This window comes from Mus musculus, chromosome 10 (assembly GCF_000001635.26).
Source record: "Mus musculus strain C57BL/6J chromosome 10, GRCm38.p6 C57BL/6J".
Classification (NCBI taxonomy): Eukaryota; Metazoa; Chordata; class Mammalia; order Rodentia; family Muridae; genus Mus; species Mus musculus.
In genome coordinates this window covers 86,654,312-86,671,426 of record NC_000076.6, presented here as the reverse complement: position 1 = coordinate 86,671,426, position 17,115 = coordinate 86,654,312, and the positions used below count along the sequence as shown (strand labels likewise).

Sequence of the window (17,115 nt, the reverse complement as noted above, 5' to 3'; positions counted from 1 at the left end):
ACCCAAGGGCCACTGTACTGCTCTGCTGCCCTGCACTGTTATTCTGTAAATGGTGACAGAGAAAAGGCAATCACAGTGCTATGGGTCACAGAGGCAATGATGTGACTGTGAGCCTACCACGTGCCATCTTCTTTAATTGCATCACTCAATTTCTAAAGTTGGAATCCCTGAATGATTCTCTGTAGGTTTCATGTGGCTGAGTCCTGGACCTATAAATTAATCTGAAAAATTCCTATATCAGACAACTTGTCTTTGAATCCATTCCGCAGTGGTATCTGTACTGTTTGAGGTATGGGATTCTGAATTTCATAGGGATGAATCTTGGAAATATCAGCCCCTGAGCCTTGTTCCCTGTCATCATAGATGTAGAGGATGTCAAACAAGTTTGAAAAGGGTCAATAACCACAAAGTAGAGAAATGCACCTTTAATGTCAACAGTGGGTCCAGCCTATTTCCAGACTCTTAAATGGGTAAAAATCTTTGTTACCCTATGTGGGATAACAAAGCACATGACAGAATGTCAGGACTTGCAAAGTTCTATAAAATGAGGTATGTGAGGAGGACTGTGGGTACCTGGGCACAAGATTTCTGAAACCGGTATCCACGGAGAAACAAGTTTCACAGTCATAGTCCTTGTTGCAATGGCCTCAGCCACAGGCTTCTTCTGTCAAGCAGGACCTTCTTCCTCTTCTATTATTTGGAGGTAACCTCTGACCTGAGTCTGTCAGACTCTCTCTATGCTGGAATGCCTGAGGAGACTTTAATCCTTGTACTTTTCTACTGTGCATAAGTGCTTTTCAAGTGTTCCCTAAAGGTGTGACTTGTCGTTATGGTGGCCAGGGTTCTTGGCTGTAGTCCATCTTCTAAGCCCGGCCTCATCAGCTAGAACAGTCTCTTCAGTATCATGAGACTGAATATGGAGAACAAAACGAAGGAACTTGTGAGTTGAGAGAAGAAGAATGGGTTTCTTGCCAAAGATATTTTCCCAGGTCTTTCCCATCTGTCTTTGCAGCCCCCAGATGTGCTAGCATTGCACCAATGCATAAGAACCCCATTGCTATACTTGTCCCTCTGACCTGAAGTCCGAGATTTTGCTGGAGCTCTCCTGTCAGGAGAATCACAAACTCTCTGAAGTGGTTGCCAAGGAGACATGCAAGAGTTGATGGAGACTGCGAGAGGGAGGTTGTGGGAGCCCTCTTTACTATGTCAGTCAGGCTCTTTTGGAAAGAATTAACTTCTGCCATACCGCCTGTACAGAGTCATCCTAGATAGCCCTTGGATAGTGACAGGGTCCTAGCACCCAGAAGGTCTGGTGTTGGTTGCCTGCTCCTCTGCACTGTTTGTACAGGTGAACAGCATGACATCTCCAGGTCTTTGTTCTCCTCCCTACAAAGGGGCTAAGAATGAAAACATCCAGTTAGGGGAATTCTCCTGGGAACATCAAAAGTCTAATCACTTGTGGTCAGACTGTGACTGGGGAGCAGTTGTGCAAGAGCTTCAAGAATGGAGTACATGAATACATAGAACGTGAAGACCCTGTGTGCTCTGAGGGGAGAGAGAGACACAACTACCCCTTCAGGGATCATGTGCCCAGTTACTCAGAACATCACCTGTGTTATCCATGTACAGAAGGCAAACAAAGAGACTCGCATATAGATCCTGTAGCAACTCCACCAAAAGTTTTCGCCTGGAGACTCAAAAGCTTGAGGCCTGGGACACATATATGAACTCATGCAGGCTTGAAGATGATGGCCAAAAGGTTCTTCCTCCATAGTTGAAAAAAATGTCCCAACATTACTTATGAGGAGTACCCACTCTATTGTACACAGCCCAAAATTTATACACCAGAGATTGGATTTTAATGTGACACTGTCCTCTCCATTTCCCAGTCTCTTGGGAACATCATGAAGTAAAGATGAAACACTATAGATATGACACTGTCCAGAGATGTCCTCCCAGACTGGTACCTTCGTAAACACACAAGCAGGGTACAAAAGCCCCAAAAGCCCTTTGAAAATTTCTTAGCTCCTTTGTACAAATGGGTGTCCAAGAACCATTTTGAATACTTACTTAACAGTTTAAGGGTCAAGATCATCTCATTACATTTTGATCAAAGGTGCCTGGAATCTGCTTATCACGGACCAGCAGAGACTCATTGTTCCAATTACTGGCGGTGCAATACCATCCACCAGGATTGGCTTATGAGAGCCCACAGATGTTATTCCCATCCAAGGATATTCTATTTTCTGGGAAGTGAATTTTCACAGCTGGTTGGAAAGTTTATTAATGATGATAAATTTTGGGATGAACTCTGGAGGGATCATATGACATGGTGATACCAAAGGCAGGATCAAAATGGAGCACCGAATGGTGTAAACAGTATCTTTGAGCATCCTAACTCATCCACCAACCAATAGATTGGAACTTAAAACACACTAGACTGCATCTTTGATCATAACAAATGTAGTCCAAGTTGAAAAGCTGTGAGAACGTAGTGAGGAACAAGCCACCTGAGTGTCAGGTTCCTATCCTGTGCTGCTGTCCACAGTAGAGCAGTGTGTGGGTAAAGAATAACCACTGATTTGAGACTGTGTGTACCTGTCCTGCCTCACTCTGCTCAGGAACTCTGAACTCAAGAAAACCTGACAACTCACTTAGCTTCTGTTTAGGGAAAATGCCAGCAGACCCCTCATTGCAATACCATCCAGCCTTTGTAATATCCCATAGTTTGGGGCAAGGCTGACACCGCAAAGAAGGGAGCATGTTATAGTCCAAGAGCCCTCAAGAACACATGACAGAAAAGGAAGCTAAAATCCTAAAGGATGTCAAGTAAACTACAAGAAAAGGATCATTCATGGCATCTAGTAGTAGCATTTGCTTTTACATGTTTGTGGGAATGCCAATGGCTATTGTAGATTTGTCTTTCAGCCCTGGGTAAACCTAAAACCTGAAGTGGAATTCTTTGGACTCTTCATGGGTAGGTGCAAGCCTGGCCTTTTGAAAAGTACTATTTAGCCTCCCAAGTTTAAGCATCACACATTTGAACACATCACTGGGAACTTGATAGGATTTATCAGCTTATTATGTTTCTCTTGACCCAGCTCGTTCTCATGTCTATGAGTAACCTTGACAATCAAGCCCATAAATACAACATTGCTAGTGGTATTTCAACTCCTTCTTGCAAGGTGATTCATAATAACTGCACATGAGTCAAGACAAGGGAGATGGTCTGCTTAACAACCACCTTAGAAATAAGAGATAGTCTGCCAGCTAAAAGCAGCAGGGTCATTGCTACAAACCAGAAGGAAACATGCCCAGGAAACATGGGCCAGATGCAATGGAGCAAATACTGTAAAGACAGAGCAAGTCTTGTGAATGAGATAACTTGTGGGGTTGGAGCAGGGGTTTGGGGACATAACAGTTTGGGACAAGAGCATTGACACTTTTGTGAATACATTTTACATGCCTATTTTTAAGTTGATCTTCATGAATGTTCACTTATTAACCAAACAGAAGAGTAAAGGCATGCAATGACAATAATAAAACCTCATGGATTTTCAGTGGCATCGTCCAAAGCAAGTGCTAATAACCAGGCATATTGAGTTCTTCAGAGATACTGGGAAAGCTTACAGGACACCTTAGCATTCTGTGGCTGGTAATGTGGGAAGAATGTGCAGGAAATGGTATCCCCATGGCTCCCTATGTTAAACTCAAAAGCGCTTAGGATTTCCAGGCAGCAGAAAGAATGAGACAGGCGATCAATGGCTTCCTGTGGGACCAGAAGAAAAGGCTACCTTCTGAATGAACATGCTCATCTCTCAGCATGAGCAGTACTAAACCCAGCTCATATCTGTAGCAGAAGGAGACCATCTCCCCTCTACAATTTAAAAAGACACAGCACTCTGTTTTGACAGTATGGGCCACGCCAGTTTAGAAGAACCCCAATATCATTGTTTAATGTCCCGAGAAGATATGGTGCTCACAAAGGCCAGTTTAAAGTAGTGGTTTCCCTCTATGTGGGTCTGAACTACTACACCTCTCTGAGGATGCTCAAGAGAGAATCTTTCACTTCTACATTCCCTCCAACTGTCAGCTCATCATCTACACCTTAGAAAATTGACATATGGATTATGTCCTCTGAGTATTTTGGAGGTGAGATCAGGACCAGGTCAGAAATGAATGGAGTGTGATTTGGTTGCCATTTGCTATGGGTGTAATTGGAGCCTGGCTCATTTCAAAATGCCAAGGACATGAGGGAGGAGCTGTAAAGACTTACAAGGTGAAGAGATTTCCTGATATCATTTCCTAGGCCTACTTTACAAGGAACGCATACCAAAGGAAAAAGATGTCCACATGGCTCACAGAAAAGCCTGCTGCAACAGGCCTAGCTGTGCAGTGAAGTGGGCCCATTCTAAAGCTGTTAGGATTCTGTGTATGGCCAGCATCTGCCCATGTTCCACAAGAGCAAAGGCTGCTGACAGGTCTAAATGTGCAGTAAGGCAGGGTTAATATAGAACTCATACGACACTGGGCATGATTATCATCTTCCCATGTTACACAAAGGGAGAGGTGTAAGAGTTGGCTGACATCCAGATTGTGGATTAAGTTGATGGCTGTGAGAATGACTGAAATGGGTGTGTCTGAGGGGAAGACTGTTTTACAAAGAAAGTCAGGAGGAAGGAGAGATGCTGGGTCTGTCAAGCAGGGCTTCAAATGTGACTTTTCCTGTGAGCATTGCTGGGTTTCTGTGTTCTCAGGGCCGTTGTCCTCAGAATAGACCTTCCTCAGCATGGTTTCCCATTTCTCACAAGGACACAGTGTATATTTATCTCCGTCATGAGTAGATATGGGTACTTTTACCAAAACACTAAATACCCTGTCCTTCCATATATCAAAAATGTACATGCATTGGGTTGTCATTGTAGCAAGAGTACCTAACTCATACCTGGATGGCATTGGATAAAGATGTACCGGGAACATCCCTCACAAGAGCTGCAGCAAGTGTGGTAGGACTAGTCATATGCAACCACGTTTCCAACCTCACTTGCTTTAGGATGTGATTCAAGCAAAGCCTCTCCTCTAGGTGCAGAGACATGAGACTGATTGGGAGTTTCCTATGACATGAAATAGACTTTTCCCCATGCTGCCCCCTGAGGACAGAACCCAGCACGTCAGCTATGCATGGTATGAGCTGCAGGACTGAGCTCTACTTTGTGCCCTCTCCTCTCATAGCTTTTGGAATCCCAGTGTCTAAGCATCAAAAGCTAAGTTATCTAAAGTGATCATCTTACCTGCATGTAAAAGATGTGGTCCAGGGTGAATTTCAGTTCTGTCTCTAAGGGGAGACTAAGGAAAGACCATGAAGACAATCTGAATATTGAATTTGAAGTGAACCTCTGAGTGTCTCTTGTCAGCAGTCATGCCAACTGCAGCACCTTTTATCATCCTCTGGAATATAGCAGTATGCAGATTTGTTAGCGTTCCCTAGAAGACAGAATTGGAAGCATTAAGTTGTTAGACCTCGGACCCATTTCCTGCTGTGGACTCTCTGTCTACCTGGTTTTCATCACAGCAGAGGTTGTTGGTTATGTACAGCAGATGAAGATCCCACTGAAAAGTCAAGTTTTTCCCAGAACATCAGTGGTCTTGCTCAGACTCTCTGATAAAATCCAGAGCTTGACCTTCATTCCTTTGACACTTGATCCAACCTCCTCACTGAGTTCAGGATACTGGAACAGGCATGACCTTTGGAGAGATATGGTATATTTAATGTTGAATGTGGAGACAGAAGTTAGAAGACCCAACATGGGTCAAGATCATTCAAGAAACGCCCACCCCGTGATTTCTGGACTTCCAGCTACTACCGAAGTAGTTGTTGACACTGACATGAAAAGACTGCAAAAAGTCCAAACCCAGAATAAACGAAGAAGGTTGGACTGTTGAGCTTTGAGTTCCCAGGCTCAGGAACCACACTGGGGCAGGTCATGCTCTGAGTTTTAAGTTCTCTCTCACCACTGAGTCAAGATTAGTGTTACAAGAAGACTATCCTGTGAAAGGGCTCTGGTTACCCTGATGTGGCCTTGCCAATCCTAAAGTGATACAAACGTACTGTCATAGCCATACAAAGTTCTGGCAAAATAAAGGTAGACAGAAATAACAGGGGCAAATAAAGTAGGATGCTAATATTCAATACTACTTGACATTAGGGAACTAAGTTGAGAGATTGAGGATCCCCAAATCAACAACCAAGAAAATTCTGAAGGACAGAGAAGATTCCATTGTTCTGACTGTCATCCAGGGAAGGAGAACAGCACATTCATGGTCCGTGGCCGAGGTTTCTACTCCTCAGTCCAGTCAGGTACTTCTCCAGCATGGACTGGCACAGCCTCAGATCCTTCATGTTCTTACACCTATAAAACTTTTCCAAGAATAGTAGCTAGAGTTAAATCTCTGGGTCCTTTAAGGGTTTGAGAAATACCTCAATAGAGTTATCCTCTGACATCCACAAGCTACCCAGAAAATATACATGATATCACAGAGAGAGAGAGACAGAGAGAGGGAGAGAGAGAGGGTTGAGATAGGGAGAGGGAGAGAAGAGAGAGAAGCGAAGAGGCAGAGAGGAAGAGAGATAGAGAACATGAGAAAGTCAGAAACAAATGCAGAGACAGAGACAAAGCTGGAGTAACAGAGAGATATAGAAACAGAGAAGCAGAAGAGACAGACAGAGGAGACAGCAAACAGGTCATAAGTGAGAACATATGTAACTAATTTAAAATGCTTTCCAAGGTTACATGCTCTCAATACCCATACCATCTCTATAAATTAGGGTAAGGTCTGTAAGCATTATACATACCTAGTAGCACTGAATTGGACCTACTCAAAGAAGCACAGGCTAGCAGAAAGAAAATGGCCTGAATGTCTGACCAGTTGCTAACCTCTCTTGGAGGGAAGGACTCCACTCCTGTAAAAGGACCTAGCAGAGGAAATAGAAAAATAGATCAACCTGAAGGCAAAGATGTCTGCTGTGAAATCTTAATCCCTGTGTAGAAAGCATTAGTCAAGGACACAGTAGAGACATCCCAGTGATGAGCTGATGGCTGAGTGAAAACAGTGTCAGGTATAATGTAGGGAGAAGCTGAGAGGGCTAGGTAGGACACACCACAAGATGTCAGGTTTGAGCCTGAGTAAAATGAGAAGCTGAAACCTCTAGTCACGAATCTGACAATTTTCAATGTTGGGAGCTATGGTAGCCACTGGGAGCAATTCATGCCCTTTAATTAGTAATCTTAAGTAGTGTAGAAGTGACCTGGAGGGAGTCTTCACAGAGGGATCCTCTAGATGAAGTTCTCCTGTGAGCCTGTCTATAGAGGATCAAGTTCATTATCTTAATTGACATTGGAAGACACAACAATTTGGGCAGTGCCATTCCTTAGGCTTGGGTACCAGGCTGCACAATAGCACAGAGCTTTAGATGAGCACATGCAAGCATATGACATGAGCGTCCCCTTTGCAGATATGCCTTGGCTTCACTGTGGTAATGCAGTATAACAATATAATTCCAGTATATGACTGTAAGTGTCCAGTCACTGTGATGGAAATGAAGCTAAAAGGTTTTGCTTCAGAGTATCACAAGGACTCTAAAACAATCTAGGGACAACAGTGGAAGATATCTGGTGGTTCCCTTCATCAGTAAACGTTATCAAACTGTGGCTCCCATGTCATGCTCGGTGAGGCACCCTGCCTCCCTCCCTTTGAATGTCTCATCTCCAGTCATAATCTAAATATTGCCTTCAGGGTGTTCTTATAAGGGTTAGAGGGACCTCTGTCAGTACATGCCACCATGTGTCAGATGAGAGCGAAGAGGAGTTTCTAAGACCCTAAACATCCCTCCACTAATGATCTTCCAGGAATTACCAATCACAGAGGCAAGCCTATGATACTCTGCTTGCTTCCCATCTGCCACCACACCACTGATAGGTTAGTGAGCAGCATCCTTGCTGAAGCAAGGAAGGAGGGTGCTCTGTAACAGCTGGATACTCGGATTTCTCATACTTAAGGAATAACCAGTGATATCAACCACTAGCACACGGCCCTTTTCCCAAGCCCTTACCTGCAGAGGAATTCTAGGTCCACACAGTGATGTGAACGACCTATATCTCACTTGATGGTGGCATCCAGGGAAGGAAGAGGCCCACACCGTGTTTACCAGACCTCCATACTACAGATGCTTGTGATGATGCAGATGAGGTTGCTTGACTAATTGGTAGTGGCCTCCTCTCTGGCAGCCCTCTTTGGTTGTCCTTCCAGGTAGCCACATTCAGCAACTTCTTGTGGGAAAGCACCAGGATCTTCAAGGGAGAAGTGAGAGGATGGAAGAATATCATGGGATGAGAAGGACAGAGTCCATAGTACCTGGGCCATTATCCAGCCCATAGCTTCCTGACATCCTGACATTGTACTGAGACTCTGGATAGAAGATGGTGAATAGACCAGAGCATGAGCTCCCCAGGAAGAGAGGCTTGGGGGTCAAATTCCCAGAAAAAGATGACAGCAGAGAGTGTACAGATGGTAGAACATAACAGGATAGTCCATGAGCTAGACAAGAAGGTTAATATGAATGAAACGCCATTCAGAAAAGACCTAGCAACTGAAGATGGAAGTAGAGAAAAGTGTCTTTCTAAGCTGATGGATGACTGATCACACTGTCTAATGTGCTGAGAAAACAGAGCTAACCACATCCAGTGGCCCCATCTTGTGCTGCCTCTAGGCATTATAGAAGTTTAGCTACTCTATGCAAGGTGTTGGTCAGGTTCCTGTTATTAAAAAAAAAAAAAACAAAAAAAAAAAAACAAAAAACAACTTCTATGGAAATGAAGCTGCAACCCAGAAGTCAATCAGAGTAGGAGAACTTTCCTGAAGTGGGAGGGCAGGTCTGCAAACTGACCAGTGAGTGTCAGAGTGTTCAGGGAAATCATTCATACCACATGATGTTCAACGAATGAAGAAAAAGAGGCCCTCACAGAAGATCCTGAAGAGTCTCTCTGTGGGACATGGCAGCCAAGGAGCCCTCAGCACTGTCAGCACTTCAGGGCTCTATTCATCCTAGAACTACTACTAACTTTGGACTGGGATTGAAGGAAGTTTTCGAAGTGCAATAAGATCAACCAGGCAGTAAGAAAGCCACATGGGACCTCTCCATCTTCCTCACCTGGTCTTTCCATTCAAGTGTACACACTGTCCTTTTTGAGACAGAATGTTCCAGGTTAGAGGTTGGAAGCTTATATTTTCACTGCTGAATTAGATTTTTGGATCATAAGCAGCATTAGCCACAACTACAGTTCAGAGTCAGAGTTCAAGAAGTTGTGCCTTCACTGAGAGAGCAGGTCCAGACTCACAGTTCAGACTACACTCAGCAGCTCCAAACAGGAAAGGACTTTGGTTTACAGGCATCAGCCTGTGTTGATTCTGTCAGAAATCCTCATGACCTTTGACTGCTTTTCTGAAGGTCAGAACCATAGCTGGGGACATCTAAAGACAAAATAGTGATGGAGGTCAGAGCACAGAGGATACAGGTAGCCCCTCCTACCTGTATCCCTCAGTATTTTCTTTTCAGAGTTATGAAAAATCCTGGACAGTAAGAGGAGTGTCTTCACGAGAGAGAAAGGAGACTAAAGTGCTGAGGGACAACCTAGGTCTAAGATTACCTCTGGTGACAGTTTTTATCTGCACTCCTTACCTGCTTAGAAACTCAACATGCATATGTGAAGAATGGTGGATCTACATGCAGGAGCATGGCCTCTTGTTTCTGGGATTGCTACATTGTCCGGCCATCAGGATAGCCTCTTCATCTTCTGACTTTCCCATCACCAGCACAAGGGGAGTGTAGAATTTAGGCTTTTTGCATGTTGCAACACCTAACACTCTGAGGGCTTTTGATCTGAGTGGAGAACACCATTTCACCAAGAGATCAGTTACAATAAATTTCCTTTAGGGTGTCCATAGAAATCTCTCTATCACAGACACTCATCAGGTCCAGTCATTCATGATGGCTGCCAGTCACATTGCTGCTCTCGTGGGCCTCTGTGTCAGGCCTTCTTTCTCTACATGCTTAGCCCAGTAGACAGTTAAGACCAACAACAGTTGTTCTTAACTGTCTGCTTAGGGACAGTGTTTGTCAACAACCTGTACTAGGATGGGAACTACCATTTTAATTACTGCTTTTTTTTTTAACCTGTTTTGAAGTGGACTTACCTCACCACCTTCGTATTCCTGGATGTCCTGGACTGTGTCAGTGTGTTAGCTTCTTGGGCACAGGTTGTCCATGATATTAATGATCCTGGGATCTAGCACCTAGCTAGAGCCTTGCACATCACTGTGACTATAGAATGGCAACTGAGAAAAGATCAGATAATACCACCTCACATAGACAGTCTAGAAGCTGGGGTCACATCTCAGAGCCAATCTTCACCCTTCCCCCTTGTGGGTAAGAATGAAGTCAAGCCTGTGACTGGAAGAATGGCTTCCATGATGCAAGAGGAAGACTGGAGCAGGCACAGTCCAGGAAATGAGGAACAGGCTGCATCCCAAGAGCTGGGAGACCAGCTCTCTCATACATCCCACACATAGAACACAATCCCTAGAAAATGCAGTGGCAGTGGTCAGGGGACACCCACTGACTGATCTGTAGAGGCCCTCCTCTAGCCTCTTTAGTCTCAAGATTGATCAGGGAGAAGTTGTTGTCATTTGGTGACAGGACTGTCACTAGGAAGACTCCAGCATAGAATGAAGGTCTGAATAGGGAAGAAGGGGTTGCACCATAAAGCTTCCAGATGCATCTGAGCCTCACATCACTTTTGCATGACGCCTCCCACTGTCACAGTCCTCTCATTACGGTCTCCTCAGTGACAGTAGCACCTTTTATGGCCTGGTCTCCTATATGGAGACAGAGAAATCATCATATGAGCTTAAAAGGCATAATATTCTTGTCAGAGGATAGTCTACTGGGACATGGGCTTCTGCAGCAGCTGGTGATAACACTGCAGCTTGAAGTGAAAGGGACCACGTCCATCCACACTGTTCATGTCCAGCTTCACTCATACAGGCATTGGATTTCTCAGTAACCTCCCTTGGCCTTGGACTCCACATCATGACACTGTGTCTTCTGTATCTACTAGGCCACTCCTCATGTGTCTTCTGGCCCTAATGAAGATACATTTCATTCTCTAGATCCCAGACTCCATCCAAGGTCCTGCACGTCTCCCACACTGAACTCCCCCATAGCTTGATTCTGGACAGCATTCATGGAGAGGCCTCGAAAATCTCTGTCCACTCTCTGTGTTTGAGCACTGGAAGTTCAGTTAGACTGGATCAGAGTTGCAAACATCTCTGGTCTTCTCTCGCCTCACCGTAGGAGAGTACTGGAACACTGGATTAGCAGAGAGTTCAGGCAGGTTGAGAAATCTGCAGGGACTTAAGTGCTCAAGCCTCCTGAGAAGACAAAGGCAACAGGGAGGAGGGGACCTCCTTACCTTTCCTGTCTGCAGGAATTTGGAACACTATGAGCTGCCCTGGAGCGACCTGCACTGATGAAGGTTACATTTGGATATAGGAGAAGGTGAGCCTCGTGGCTCCTGATGGTGTTACAGGTCACCAGAACAGCTGTCACCTTATGCATCGTTACTTTTGGCCTCTGGTGTTCTGGAATTGTGTTCTGCTTTCAGGAAAGATTCTGTTACTTGCAGACAGAGGGTTTCACAGTCATTCAGGCCTTACAGGTTCCCTGTCAAACTGGGTTACCTTCAAGAGGTCAGTATCTATGCATGCCATGGGTGTCCCTCTCCCTTCTAAAATTCTCCTCTCAGGAAGGATGCTGGTACTGGCAGACAAAATGTTTCACAGTGGTTCAAGCTTCCCTCCCAAACTGCATGCTTTTCAATGGTCAGGATATAAACCCAGTCTGTACCCACCCCAACCCCTTTCCCGAAGGGAAAAGCCTATGCATGCTATTATTCTTATTTGGGCCCTGATGCCCAGGGAGACAAGACCATTTCATTCCCTGGGCACCTGCACAGAGTGAGCGCTCTTTCAGTGCACTCCAGGAACTTACCACTCTCCCCGTTGGGTCAGAAGCATCCACCATCCAAAACCTGTGGATTTCTGGGTGTTGGTGTGGACACGGTTCCAGAAACAACACTGAGCTCTCACACTGAAGTGTAGAGCCTGAGCTTCATCGTCATCACTAGAGGGTGACTCAATCATTATTATTATCTTGACATCCAGCATCCTACTTGCATAGTCCTCTTCTCCTTCTTGCCCCCATAGTGACAATAGCACAATGTTGGGGCATGCTGGGTGTGTTCATGTGGAGACAGCGGAATCTTCACATCATTGTCAAGGGCAGAATGGCCTTTGACAGGATATTCTATTGCCTCCAGTGTTTCTTTCTGTAGATATGGACAGCTCATGCCATTCTGCAGCTGGGACAGGATCTTCCAGAGATGGTCCACCCAGAGTGTCCAGAGACGAGAGGACAGAGAGGTCCAGATCCTATTTTCACATGTGTTCCCTGAATTGTGGAACAAGTTTCAATTCTGGGAATGACAGGAAAAGTTTTCTTGATAGGAGACACAATGGGGTAAGGAACCGAAACAAGGACCAGCTTATGTGTCCTAAAAAATGCCTGTAATTTGGTCTTGGGGTACAGGGGCTGAAGGCATCGGCCTGCTTTGGGTGGCTACGAAAGAGGCCCTATTTTGTGAATGGAGTCTCTGTGCAGAATCCTGTATCATTGTGTACACACCTCAACAGTTGGTTGGCTGTTGTTTTAATGGTTGGGTGTGCAGTAAAAGTGTGGCACTCCAGCCTCTCCTTTATCTAGAGATGCTAGTGTCCATTTTAGGCAGATGCTCCACACTGATACAGCAGCCACAGGGTCAGGCCCTGGTTGTCCTTCTGAATGGCAGGGAAACTTTTGAGGTGGCCCATTAGAGCCTTGAAATTGATCCTCTGCCAGGAACCAGATCCTCACATGAGATTCCATCTGGACATGAGATTCCCTCTGTAGAACAGCCTCACATCGGTAGGACCATTTTACTTTGTGTTTCTAGTTTAGGGTTGTTATTTTGAAAGGTGATCCGCAGCAACAATGAACCACTGCCCTCATTGTCAGGGATCCACGACTTTCCTGGCCTTGCAAGCATGAGCTTCGGTAGTGCAGCACCGTCATCTGCAGAGGAGAAGCTGAAGGAGGGAAAGATATTAGATGTGAGGGGGACTTAAACCCACGCACCATGGGCAATGGCAGGCTCATCCTCTCTGAGAACTTCCTACTGCATGAGAGCTCCCTTGGGGGATGACAACTAGGGTCAGAACCAAAGGGCACAGGAGGGAAGGACACTGGAGCAAGTGCAGAGATGGGAGAAGTTATGGACCCTATCCATAAGCCCAGCATGATGCTGTCTGCCAGGACTCTCAATACCATAGTCAAGAGATTCTGGAGACACTGCAACTATCTCCCGTGTAAGGGGCATTCAGGATACACAGGAAGTGGGTATCCAGATCTGCTTCCCCATGGAGGTATCCAAGCAGCAATGTCAGACTTAACAGGGCTCAGCACACTCTGCCTGTCCAATTGAATTGTAGGAGACATAGAGATGGCCAATTTGTATTTGACCGTGGTCACTCTTTCAGGCACTAGGTCCCCAAGCAGAGTCTCTTATTTGCATATGTTCAGCATGGATGACCCCTTTCACCCTGGCTGTACCCACACTTGCTTGCTGATTGCTGCTAGTTCAGTTGCATCAGATATGACATAGGCATTATCTAACTAGATTCCTTCCTCAGATGGTAAGTCAAGGATCAGAGTTTAATCCTGCTGGAGTAGATATACACCTGAGCATCGCAAGAGACCCCAGATATATGCACCTTTTGGATTTTTTCCAATGAGAAGACATGAATAAAGACAGAGACTCTAAAATTCAGAGCTGAGATGTACCCTCCCATATTTGCCTACCCTTTCACCGGGGTCTGCATCCGACCTCTTTCAGGGGAGCCACTTTCTTGGAGGATCTACGCTGGGTGTTTGTCTCTGGAGCCCGGGGGATGCAACAAAGCCTTGAGAGGCAATTCCTGAGTCGATTGCGCAGTCTTCTGAAGAACCCAATCTTCTTAGGGGGAGATGTTTCCATGGTAACATCTTCCTCAGGTGGCAGGCTTGTTTCATCTTCCAAAAGGATGTCAGAGATCCATGGGGCAGCCACAGCTCCGGTATAGATGGCACAGCTAGGAGTGGTGCTCTTCTTCTCAGGAAAATAAAGAGCAATGGGAGGCATGGAGTCACTTCTGGTCAACTTTTGTCCTGAAAGTGGCAGGGCAGCAGGCCTCTGCTGTCCTGAGGGCCAGATGCAGACGAGGCCAAAGTTGGGTTCACTGGCCCTTCTCTTTTGGGGAAGACCAGAGGTATGTGCTGGTGATGGGGGTGGCGCAGGGCACAGATCCACAGGTTTGGGAGAAGGGGTAGGGGTATACTCAATCCCTTTGCCTACCTGCTCTTTTAAAAGCAAATATGTCCCCATGTTCTCATCAAACTTTTTCTTCTGCAGGGATTCTAAGATCTTATTGGCCTCAAAACCCATGCCACAGAGCATCTCTATGATGGTGTAATCTGGGAAGCTATCAGTCGGAACAGTTACATCACATTTCGTGACCCAAGGATGTTTCTCAATGTCTTCAATGGATGGCCTCTTCTCAGGGGGAACTGTGAGGATCTGGTGTATGAGATTTTCCAGTTTAACAGAGATGTAAGGTGGAATACAATAGCTCCCTGTGGTAAGCTTTTGCTCGAACTCTATCAAGGTACTTCCTGCAAAGGGGTAGTCCCCAGTGGTGATAAAGAATAGTAGCACACCAAGACTCCATACATCTGTCTTCCTGCTGTCGTATGGCTCCCCTAGCAGTATCTCTGGCGCCCAAAACCTCTTGGTCCCACACTTCCGGCTCAGTAATCTGCCAGGGTTGCATTTTATGGCCAGGCCAAAGTCTGTCAGCTTTACATTTCTTTCTTCATCGAGGAGCACATTCTGTGGTTTAATGTCTCGATGGACAATATTAAGGTTGTGACAATACTTGACAGAGGCCACTAATTGTCCGAATATATGTTTTGCCTCTTCCTCCTGCAGTGGGCCATGCTCTTGTATTAAATCAAATAAGTTCCCTCCTGATGCGTACTCCAGTATGAAGTTGACGCAGCCTGGTGTTAATATAACCTGGAAGAGGCGAATGATATTAGGATGGTTGAGTGTCGCCAGTATTTCTTGTTCTACCAGGATAGCCTTGAGGGTCTTCTCGTTGACCTCTATCATTTTTACGGCAACCAGGGCCTCTGTTTTCAGGTGCAAGGCCAATTTAACTGTGCCAAATGTACCCTCACCAAGATAGAAAAGAACCCTATACTGACTTTCCAAGCTCTTCTTTTTGGAGTTGCTGGCCATGAGGCTGACTTTTCCCTGTGCTCTGGTACACACAAGTTGTGAGGTTCAACAATCGGCAATCCACAAGCTAGACAGCTACGAAGTAGTCCCACAGGTCACCAAAAGTAGCTCCCTGCTCTGTATGGACAAATACAACAGGCCGGTCCACAGTCTTATACAGAGGATACTCATTCTTCCATCACAGAGGTTCTCTGTGATGTCAGAGCAAAAACTGCACCAAGTAGAGAAGGTTATAACCCTTAGTGGCTGTCCTCACTCTGAGCCAGAGGGACTTTTCCATTCTCATGAAAATGAGACTAGCCTCTCTCAACTTCCTCTTCAGCAGATCAGAGACAGATATTTACTTCTTTAGCAATTACAGGCAGCAGAGTGCAGTGGTGGCCTCTGTAGCTGAATGCTGAGTATGTCAAACCAACCATTGGGGCTTTCAAGGATGACGTGCATTTTGGACAAGTGTTCTGAGAGAGAGGCTATGTCATCACAAAATGTAACTGGGAACTTTTCTACCCGGCCACTTTGATAACAGAATAGACTCTGAGGCTTAATTCCTCACAAAGAAATACCTAGGCCATAAGCTTTGACCAGTTTCCCAGCTGGCCTGTAAGTGATACAACCTCTTGACTCTAGTCTGTGTCTGCCGCATGGATGGTTATCTCTCCTGAAATTCATGTTTCTGCCTTCCTCAGAGTTCAAGGTCATTCTGTAGGTCTTCACTGTTTCTCAGAGTCCTATTTCTCTCTGCCTGATGTCCCACTTTGTATTTCCTGTCTTGCTTAATTGTCCATCAGATTTTAATGACAAGTGATGCCTGTACAAAGGGCCAAAGAGATTCTCTTTATATATTCCCTTTCACAGTCCAAGTAAACACCCATCTCTAACATTAGTAAACTACAATCCAGAGGAACAACAATGAAAACCAGCAGATAAGAATTACATTCACAGTGTCCATTATATCTGCACTTGGCCACATTGGGGAAAAGTACTCTACAATCAGAACTATCTTGGTGATGGAGTTTGAGTTTCTATACAGAAATATTTTCTATCAAACTATCTATTTATAAAGCTAAGAATATCTCTTAGACCTTATTCTAAGGTCTCACACAAGTTAAGCTGAAATGTGAGACTATGACGACCCAATCTTCAATCTTTTCAGAGACATGAGGAGTTAGAAGGCCTGAGTATCCTGAAAATACAACACAAGCAAACTTCCAAATCTGTAGACATGACACAGGCAGCTGTTTCCTCAGACACTCACCTGAAATGTCTATGAGTCTTTGGATCATCCACCTTCAGCCTTCTGGCTCAGAATATCTGACAGACTTTTCTGTAAAGCAGGAATTATGAAAGACTCCTCATCTTCTTGGGGTAGAGCTTGGCCATCAACTTCCTTGTGTATTGTTTATCCACAGCTTGGACAGCATTCTGTCTGCAATCTAGGCAAGCACAATTTCTAGTGTCAATTGCCTAGTGTCTAGCTTGTCACATTTGAAGCAACTTCCATACAGAGGTTCTTCAGTGTCCATCATCTTCTTTGCAGTAGTGTCAGTGTGCTGACAGGAACAGACATGTCTCACTTTAAGAGTGTTTTATTAATAAAACATCTTTAAATGTCATATTCTGTAGATGT

The 17,115-nt window shown here is 45.1% G+C and overlaps 1 protein-coding gene across 6 annotated transcripts; it reads right to left on the bottom strand.

Annotated features, from left to right (window-relative positions):
- Positions 1-410: 410 nt before the first annotated feature.
- Gm5174 (predicted gene 5174) lies at positions 411-15,987 on the bottom strand. 6 transcript variants are annotated; one of them, NR_169112.1, is made up of 11 exons: positions 14,012-15,621; positions 12,107-13,239; positions 10,252-11,487; positions 9,737-9,937; positions 9,209-9,528; positions 8,111-8,348; positions 6,854-6,973; positions 5,557-5,745; positions 5,292-5,448; positions 1,077-1,397; positions 411-910 (listed from the first exon to the last, which is right to left on the bottom strand). NR_169112.1 is itself a non-coding variant. In XM_006514384.3 (11 exons), exon 1 carries the CDS (start codon positions 15,486-15,488, stop codon positions 14,016-14,018), a length of 1,473 nt encoding a protein of 490 aa, XP_006514447.1. In that variant the 5' UTR covers positions 15,489-15,987; the 3' UTR covers positions 411-910; positions 1,077-1,397; positions 5,292-5,484; positions 5,557-5,745; positions 6,854-6,973; positions 8,111-8,348; positions 9,209-9,528; positions 9,737-9,937; positions 10,252-11,487; positions 12,107-13,239; positions 14,012-14,015. The 6 variants fall into 6 exon arrangements, 5 of the variants coding, with proteins under 5 accessions (XP_006514447.1, XP_006514449.1, XP_006514448.1 ...); XM_006514384.3 differs by having other exon boundaries at positions 5,292-5,484; positions 14,012-15,987; XM_006514386.3 differs by having other exon boundaries at positions 9,396-9,528; positions 14,012-15,987.
- Positions 15,988-17,115: the final 1,128 nt, after the last annotated feature.